The sequence below is a fragment of the Tauraco erythrolophus genome, chromosome 2 (genome assembly GCF_009769465.1).
Source record: "Tauraco erythrolophus isolate bTauEry1 chromosome 2, bTauEry1.pri, whole genome shotgun sequence".
Classification (NCBI taxonomy): Eukaryota; Metazoa; Chordata; class Aves; order Musophagiformes; family Musophagidae; genus Tauraco; species Tauraco erythrolophus.
This window is the reverse complement of record NC_141466.1, coordinates 55,502,471-55,511,813: the sequence shown is the minus strand read 5'-3', so window position 1 is coordinate 55,511,813 and position 9,343 is coordinate 55,502,471. Positions and strand designations below refer to the sequence as shown.

General features: G+C 47.8%; 1 protein-coding gene across 1 annotated transcript; it reads right to left on the bottom strand.

Annotated features, from left to right (window-relative positions):
- Window positions 1-523: 523 nt before the first annotated feature.
- On the bottom strand, window positions 524-7,798 carry IAH1 (isoamyl acetate hydrolyzing esterase 1 (putative)). Its single transcript, XM_086625437.1, has 6 exons — window positions 7,718-7,798; window positions 6,340-6,392; window positions 5,737-5,885; window positions 4,721-4,882; window positions 1,430-1,548; window positions 524-706 (listed from the first exon to the last, which is right to left on the bottom strand). The coding sequence occupies exons 1-6, from the start codon at window positions 7,796-7,798 to the stop codon at window positions 524-526; spliced, it is 747 nt and encodes a 248-aa protein (XP_086481563.1).
- Window positions 7,799-9,343: the final 1,545 nt, after the last annotated feature.

Genomic DNA, 9,343 nt, shown 5'->3' with positions numbered 1-9,343 from the left:
CTGGTGCCAAAGGAAGTTAAACTTTAAAACCCGTGCTCTGAACTGCACTGTAGCACTACCAAAAGCCTTGCTGAAGCTCGGAGAACTGCTTTTACTGCTGTGTTACATCCAAAGAAATTTATCTGGACTGACTTCAGTGACTCCTGACAAACTCCATGCTGCTGCTTACCAGCTCTTAAGTGTTTAAAGCTAGTAGCTGGTATTACTCAAGGTGTAGTCCCCAAAGCTCAGCTAGGCCAGGAACTCCCCAGGGCAGCTGAGACTCTGGTTTTCCTCCAAGTCTTCCAAGGAAAGAGGTGCTCATCCCCACAGGTGTTCGAACTACTGGCACAAGCAGCACGCGGACAAACCACCCTGAAAACACTCTGAGTGGTCTTGTCTTTATTCTCCCACAGACCAAGCGAAGGGGACATGGAAAAGTATCGCCCGGGGACTCCCCGCTTCCCCCTTTACCAAGGATGAGGCTTTTGCCACGTGTTGCTGGATAGTGGCTGTTTGCACACTGACAGGCTGTGTCAGCTCCTCACTGCAGGGGATCTCGCAGAAGACTGGCCTCAGGGTTCGTGTGGTCCACGTCGCGCCAGTACGGGAGCAGGGAAGGAAGAGCAGACAGTTTTTTTTCCAGGCGTGACCACAGTTGTGCTGCTAGAAAGCTGTTGCCTTTTGCTGATAAATGAAGACCATCAGACAAGTAGGAAGAGAAATCCTACAGGGGAGGTTAAAACCAGGTATTAATGTACTTGCTAGTTGCAAAGAGAAGGTCCTTAGTAATTTTTAAGTTCTGCAAAGCCAGCTGGTATATATACTGGTTTTATTTTTTCACTGTTTCTATTCAAATATTAAGAGAATGTTCTGATGGCCGGAGTCACTGCTATTCATCAGGAAAAAGATCACGAGGTCAAGTGGTGCAATCAAAACATTAAGTCTACTGCACTACTCAACACTCCACTGCGCCAGAGAGTGCAGGAGAGAGAAAAGATTCAGTGTCACAACTGGAGCTACCTGCTTCTGGGAAAAGCTCGCACTCTCTGTCACATGGATGAGTTTGAGTAGTTGGTCAGAAGCACCAGAAGGTACCTGTGCAACCTGATGTAACTTCGAAGTGAGCCCAGTGTTCTGCAGTGGGTTGGACTAGGTGCCTCCAGAGGCCCCTTCCAACCTAAACTATTCCATGAGTCAAAGTCCAAGGAAAAAGTGATTTACATGTAATGTACGCACAGGGCATCTGTTCACCGAATGTACCGGTCAGGTTGTATTAAGCTTTATTTCTCCCAGCCCACTATGAAGTACTCCTCTGGATTATTTTTTTCCTTCCCCAAAGTGTAATTTGGATGTATTTTGTATCATCTCAGCACTACAGGTTCCTCTAGGCTAAATGATGCATTTCACAAGTCATGACAGTTTCAAAGTCTTTCTCATGACACCATACCTGATTTTTTTGCATCAGTGTCCAGAGGTCGAGTACATCCGTTCCGCAGTCCCTGGCTACCTGAACACAGGCCTGGGCATATTGCCCAGTGGTGGCGTTGTTGCGATTTAATTTGTCACCTGTCAGACACAAACAGAACATTTAGTAATCACGACTGACCCGGCGTGATTTCTGTGGCGCACACGATGCACATCAGTTTGCTGAACCAGCAGACAGAAATTATAAACCAAATCTGAAGCCCCTCAACTGAAGTGGCTGGCAGCTGGAGCACGCAGCAGAAGGCTTATTTCTGTGCTGCCCACAGCTTTCGCCTGCTGCCACGCTTCAGGTGAAATCAGTGCATGGATTTAAAACTTCACACACCTGCTACTGGCATGTAGAATGGAGTTAAGTCAAAGTCAATCTATTTACGAGCTTGCTGTCCACCTCCTGGATGACACCTGCCATTTCCTACCTCCTTGCAGCGGCCTCGTCGTAACGTGCTGGCCATGACTTCAGACTGGGGCACGTTTCGGTGCAAAGCTGTACTAGCGCTCGCGACTGCTACCTTTGTGCAGCAGTTACGCTGGGAGCTGGACGTTCAGTACGTGCTCAGCCCCAGCTGCTGTAAGCCAGCAGTTTTGCACGGACCACAGTGAAACTCTGGAGCAGGATACTATTAAGTTATGTTGTGTCGTTTGTTTTTTTTTCAATGGGACCTATATTGCAATTCATCAACTCCTACTCTACTCCCTCCTTGCATCTGATGATTCCTACTTCTTCACACTGCCACCTCTTTCTTCCCATCATTTCTTTTCTTCAGAAAAATATCCTCTGCAGCCTTTCCGGTCCTTCCCCACCACAGCACATTCCCTGACTTCTTCAACTTTCTTCCCGGTTCAACTCTCCCATAGACTGAGCACCCTTCAGCTCATTCAGCCTCTGCCACGCAGATCTCCCTTTGTTGCCAACTTCCCTGTATTGATCGCAACCTCACTCACCCAGGTGAGGTCCTGCAGTCCTGTCCTTTTCCCCTTCCATGACTTCTAATCTAGCAGAGTTGGTAATTTCTTATTCTCTCTTTGCCTTTTCTTTCATAGTCAGGACTACTTTTCGACTGTTTAGAGAATCTTCTCTTCCATTCTGGGAGCACACAAACACATGCCTGCTCTCCACGTGGAGCTCTGCAGGAGCATGTGCTGGGTCTATAAGCTAAATGCAGCAGCCAAAGGAAGTTCAGGGAACATGGGGGTCCCCTAAGGGACTGAGGAGGCAACCTAATCCTTTACCCCAACCTCTGCACGTACCCACCCAGCTTGGGCAGGAGGACAACCTACAGTGGGAAGCAATGGGTTAGGGGATACTCAGAATCGCCAGATGCATCTGAGTGCGTGGGACTCACCTGAAAAAGCTGCCTGTTGCACTGGTGAGGCCAATGCCTACCACCTACAGAAATTAAAGGATACTGGGAGACCTACGGCAACTGAAAGAAGGTTAATGTTATACCCATTTTTAAGAAAGGCAAGAAAAAGGACCTGAGGAACTGTTTATCACTTAGCCTCACCTCAGTGCTGGGAATGACAGGGGTTACCTCCTCTTGGGATTCATTTCCGAACACATGAAAGAGAAGCAGGAACTATCAACAGAAATCTAGCAAAGCCAAATAGAGCTTGACCAAGCCAATCGCATTCTGCAATGACGTGATAGCTACGCAGGTGACGGAGGGCAGCTCTGACTTTGGTAAGAGCTTCGACTCTGTCTCCCCCAGCACTCTCATCTGGAAGCCGAGTTTCTTTTCGCACCCCTTTTCACACCTGGATGAACGTTCCTGTGAATGTCACCATCCTCGTGTTTCACATCTCCGCTCCAATATTTATCTGACAAAACTAGAAATAAACAGAACATTTCTCCTGGACTCTGGCTGAGGGCAGACGATCTGATATTGCTGCCTACTGTGCCCACAAAACCTTATTTGTGGTCCACGGCCTGAGATCACCCTGTCTTTTGTTCCATCCCTAGACAGCAATCTCTTGTAGACAGATGCTGGCAGATTCCACGCTGTAAATGCAAGTTTCCTCTCTCCCCACCCCATGAAAAGGATAGCTTTAAGACAAAAATGAACTAACAACATTTAAAAAGCATCACTCGATAGCCAGGAGCCAGATAAGCAGCATCCATGGTGTGTACTCACCTAACAGATCTCCAAAAGGACAATACAGGTGCACGTTCTGCACGTATTTGCACGGCGGTAGCAGCTTTAGTGGGAGCCAGGCAGGAAAGGCTGCTCTGCACCAGACCCACCCCTCACACCCTGCCCAAGGATCTTCTGTCACGCACACCGTGCCGGCTGTCTCTGACGTTTGATCTGCCCTGCTACAACTGCTACTGTCTTACACAACCTGTGAGTATTACTCTAGGACGTGCTCTACTTTTTCCAAATTAAACATAAAAACTACCTTGCTGGATGAGACTGGAAGCCCACACAATCCAAAATCTGTTTTGCCCAGTGATCACGGCCACGCACCAACACCCCCTCATGCAATAACACAGTCTAATTTAACACAGTTTAAACATGGTCATCTGCAAAATGTTACTGCTTTGACTGAGTACACAACTCAGCACATGCAATACCACCTAAATTAAGAGAAAACCCTGCAAATACTAAGGTGACAGCTCTGAATTTGTAAAGTCTTTTATAAATGCACAAGAACTGGACAAGCTGTCCCAATGGAAAAGAGGACACGGTCTCAGGAGGTATAAACTGTCGCTGCTGGAGTCAGTGGGATTATGGCAATTTCCACCAGCTGAGTCACACAAAGTAAGCAGTGCTGTTATGTCTCTGTTTTTAGAGTTAGCTCAAACAACCTAATGAGAAATCATTTAATCACCTTTTGCTTCTTTTTCAGGTACTTGTATTAGCATCCTTAGAGTGTTATATTCTCTGAGGTGTTTTTTTTTTTATTTTAAAATAAACCTGGCTAGGTTATTACTGCTTATCCAAATAGATGTGAAATACGCTGTGACTATTATAAAATTCTCTAAGGCACACAATGCCAAAATTTCTTCCACTATTCACGTTATGTTGGAAGCTGCTGGGACATGACACAGTCTGCATAGGCCACCTCGGCAAAACCTGTGTTCTCAAGGGGCAGCACAAACAGATCAATCAACACTTTTGAAAGGCTGTTACTAATTAGTTGGTAGTTACTCCACAAGCTTATCCAAAAGCTGTTTAGCAAAACAGCCTGGGATCAGCAACTGACACTCTGCTGGTAAAATGCAGAAATTCAGCCCATCGTATCATTCTTTTACCTTTGGCAAGACACTCCTTTTCCCAAGCTGATTCCTGAAGAGGCGGTGGTGTTATCAAAATAATCCTGTCTTCAGTAATGTCTACGGACTTCAGGTACTGTATCATGCTCTTTAGGTTCGCAGCATATTCCTCCAAAGGAACGTGTTGCTTAGGGTTCAGATCTGTTAGGGGATGGAGCACATGCATTGGCGGCATTGAACCACTTACTGATTTATTACACCATGTAACGTGCTTTTTACATGGCATATGAACGTAGACACTCATTTTCAGTATGCAGTTCACCTCAGCCATTGATTCAGGAGGTGTGGTGGGAAAATACCGTTCCTCAATATCCAAAGCAGGCAAATTAAGAGTTTAAACACAGCACTTTCAACTAAAATAAAAAAGGCACACGGGGTGAAAAAAGAAAACAAAACACCACCTTTTTTTTTTTTTTAAGATGCTTTTCCTTACAAATCTGCATCTTAGTACTAGATCACACAATCACCTCAAACCTCGCCTGAAACAAAAACTAAGATTTTTAACTCTCTTGGATGCAGAAAAAATTTTGGAAATTCCCAGGGACGTACAGTCAGTCCTTTGTGCACTGAAGTTCAATTTTGATTAGACTAGCTCTGTGCACTGCTATGCTTATTTTAAAGAGAATCTAAATCCCTTATTTCCTCAACCCATATGCCAAGAACTCGTCAGACTGCTTTAGAGGCAGAAAAATCAGCTGGATGCCCAACTTCCAATTCTAGGTGACAGATATATGACTAATTCTTGAGCACCCTGAAATGTGCTTTTAATATTGAAACTTGATGAGAGGGAGAGAAATAGAAGGCACTGCATGGTTTAAATACAAACAAAATGACTGAAAACAACTCACTGTAAAAAATGAAAGAAAGGGCAACCACTTCATAGAGAAGCAGTAGGAAGAGTCTCTGTAATGTTCCACCTTTTCTGCTGAACTGTAAAGTTTTCTTAAGAGAACAGGTCATGGGAAAATAAAAAAAAAAAAAGCAAGCTACCATACCTTTCAAAGCACTGTCATTGGCTCCAAAGAAAATCGTAACCGCAACAGTACTCTCAGTACCAGTACTTTTACCGACCAGCCTTGGAAGGATCAGTTTAGCCCATCTGGTGTTGTAGCCCGAGAGCCCCCGGTTCACAACGTCACATTTTCTGAAACAGAAACACGTATCAAAAAGAACACCTCTCCTCTGCCCACCAGAACAAAACTTGGGAAGTTTTGAACCATTCTATCAAGATACCTGCCTCCATCCCTCTCAGAAACAACGGGATGTCACAAGCTTTTTCAGTGGGATTGTAACTTTATCTCTTGGAAGCTCACACACAGATTGCATGTGTAGTATTTACTTGGTCACTTAAACTATGAAACCAGAACAACAATCTTGACAATCACTAAGGAATTTTTTATTTCCACTCAAGCTCTGAGTGGAAAGTAAGACCCAAGGAGTATTTTTGCCAGTATTGGGCTGGTTACCACTACGGCCATTCCACTTCAATAAATAAATGTTAATAAATACATTAAATATTAACTTGTGTTGCTTTTCTTTTAGAAAAGCTGCACAACTGCTTGCAAGCTAAGAATTACTTCGGAAATTTAAGCTCTTACCTGACCAGTCTCTCAGCAAGGAATGCCCCCCAGCCATTTTCCTGGAAGGAGAACTGAAAGCAAGGAATATGGTTAGACCCTCACTGGAACAACTCAGGTCTTCCAGTGAGGGTCTGACCCAGCAGGTCAGTCCCACCACCAGCACCTTCCCAGTGCCTCCTCCCTGCCAGCCTGCCCTGCCCCTACAGAGGTCAGACAGCCCTGGTCCTACCTAGAGAGGCACCAGAGGCAAGGTGGGACCATACCTACAGAGGGACGGACCCTGTGGTCTCTTTGTAATTAAAACTGACTGCTGTCAAGCTCTGGTTTCATTTTGGCTGATGAGGCTTTTTTCTTTTTTCCATTTTCTACTTTATCTCTTCACTGTGCCTTTGTTCTGGGGAGCACATCCCAAAAAAACCCTCGCCACATGCTGCTTCGCAGTGCGGTTCAATATCTACCTCTCCCAGTTGTAGAAAAATTAATCCCTTCTCCTTATTCCCACTGCTGCACCATCCTCTGTGACAATGCTCCGCCTGTTTACTGAGCTGCACAGTGAGTCGGTTTAGACAACCCATCTCCCATTACAGACCACCTTTGTCTTTGGCCAAATCCTTTTTCCATCAGAGCAGCCCTGTGACCAACTCCACCATGCAACCCATTCAGCAGAAGGCAGAGACCCAAAAGGAACACTAAAAAAGCCGGTATTGCCTCCAAAGAAATGTTCACCAAGCCATGGTCCGGCCACGTTGACGCAGAACATGTGTCCAGGGCAGGTGGACACCAGGAGCTGCATAGAAGGGACGTGCCGGGAACCGGGACAAGGTGCACAGGGGTCTGTAGGGACAACAGGCTGTCCTCCCTCTCTGGAAAACGCCTCTGCCACCAAAATACCAGACGCTACGCTTTTACCATATTCACGCACTTCCAACATAGGAACTGTGTGAATTTCTGCAAAAAAAGGCTCTAAACCTCATAAAAGACCATCAGGCGTGAAAGCCCCTGGAACACCCTGGTGGGAAATCCAACAGGGACATAACTGACGTGCCGCACTCCCGCTTCGCCGGTCTCCCTCCCGCCTCTCGGTGCCGGGCTGACCACGATCCCGCCTCACACGCTCCCCCTGCGCCCACCGAGGTGGGGACCGGCCAGGGGGGAGGCGGGGGGCCGGGACACGCACAGCCCCTCCCGCTGCAGCCGCCAGCTGCTCGTTTTTCCTTAAAAAATAAGTCAAGCCCCGTGCTTGGCGCAGGCGCTTGGTATAACGCCGAGCTGCTGCTGGCGCGGGCTGCCTCTCCCGGTATGAGGAGCCGGGATGTTTGTGGAGCTCTGAAGCTCCAGGCGGGAATTGGCGGGACCTGCCGATCCCACGCAGGGGCCGCCCGGGAAGGGCCGCTACCTCAGTGATGGAGTCTCCGAAGAGCACGACGCGGGGCCAGATCAGCAGCCGCCCGCAGGCTCCCGCCTCCGCCAGCGCCATGGCCGCCGCCGGACGTCCGCCAGGAGCGGGGAGGAGGAGGAGGAGGAGGAGGAGGAAGAAGGAGGAGACCGCGCCGCTTTCCCTGCGGCGTGGAACAGGGCGGCCGCGGCGCGGGGGATGGCCGCCTGGAGATCCGTGTTACAAACCGGCTTCGAGTTCCCGCACCGCCGATGCTTTATTGCTTTTCCCCCTCTTTAAAAGGCTTATTACTGGAAGTGGACCACGTCTTCCCGCGGAGCCGGGTGCCTGGAGGGCGCTCCCGGCAGGGCGGGACCCTCCGGCGCGGCGGTGGTGAGCGGGGAGCAGCGCGGGAAGGACGGACCCTCTACTCTGCTCTCGTGAGACCCCACCTGGAATACTGTGTTCAGCTCTGGAGTCCCCAACACAAGAAGGACATAGAGCTACTGGAACGAGTCCAGAGGAGGGCCACGAAGATGATCCGAGGGCTGGAGCACCTCTGCTATGAAGACAGGCTGAGCGAGTTGGGGCTGTTCAGCCTGGAGAAGAGAAGGCTCCGGGGTGATCTTATAGCAGCTTTCCAGTACCTAGACTTTTTACAAGGGTGTGTAGTGATAGGACAAGGGGCAATGGATTTAAACTGAAAAAGGGCAGATTTAGGTTAGATATAAGAAAGAAATTTTTCACTCTGAGAGCGGTGAGGCAGTGGAACAGGTTGCCCAGAGAAGTCGTGGATGCCCCATCCCTGGAAGCGTTCAAGGCCAGGTTGGATGAGCCTTTGAGCAACCTGGTGTAGTGGAGGGTTTCCCTGCCCATGGCAGGGGGGTTGGAACTAGATGATCTTTAAGGTCTTTTCCAACCCTAACCATTCTATGATGGACGGCGTTGGGAACCCGCCGACACGGTTCACACCGCCACCGCCGCCCCCATACGAGCGGAAATCACATTTAAATAAGGTTTTTAGCTATTCCAAAGCAACACTTCCTTCTTAAGAAAAGGCAATTGACTCTCATGAAAGACGTCATACATACGTATGAGCCATACAATTTGCTAATACTAATGACACACCAATTCTGCTATGAAGATCATCAGCGGCCAGTTTAATCAGCTGATTAAAGGGGGAACAAAAAGTCTTGTGTACAAGAGAAAGACAAAGTTCTTTGGCAGTAAACTCACTTTCTGTGGGCATTTTTCAGCATGATTTACCGTTTGGCAACAACCCCAGCTAACTTGGAGTATCGCATTTGTATCTGAAATTCTTCTCTAAGTCCTGCAGTTTCCAATACCCATTTCGCTTTCCCTGGGAAGATCATTTCACTGGCATCAAGCGGGAGCAGGTGGGTACTGTCACAGCAGCCGTTGGCTGTTACAGGTCCTAAGCACTGACTTCGCTTGAAGCTGATTTTCTTCATCTAGTCCATACGCAGTTTTAAAGCTCCAGTGAACCCCAGTATGCAAACATGGATTCAATTTTACACGTGTTCAAGCCCCCTTTGACTTCCAAGCAGACACAAGCATGCAGGTAATTGCTTCCCTGACAGGAAGAAAATTATATACAAGCTTGATTCTGAGCATGTGCAAACCCAA

Excerpts from the sequence above, each read along its gene's own strand:
- IAH1 (XM_086625437.1), bottom strand. The coding sequence starts at position 7,798 with ATGGCGCTGGCGGAGGCGGGAGCCTGCGGGCGGCTGCTGATCTGGCCC. Across the intron at positions 4,883-5,736 it reads CAATGACAGTGCTTTGAAAG|ATCTGAACCCTAAGCAACAC; the intron begins GTATGGTAGCTT and ends ATCCCCTAACAG. Across the intron at positions 1,549-4,720 it reads AAAGGAGTGTCTTGCCAAAG|GTGACAAATTAAATCGCAAC; the intron begins GTAAAAGAATGA and ends TGTGTCTGACAG.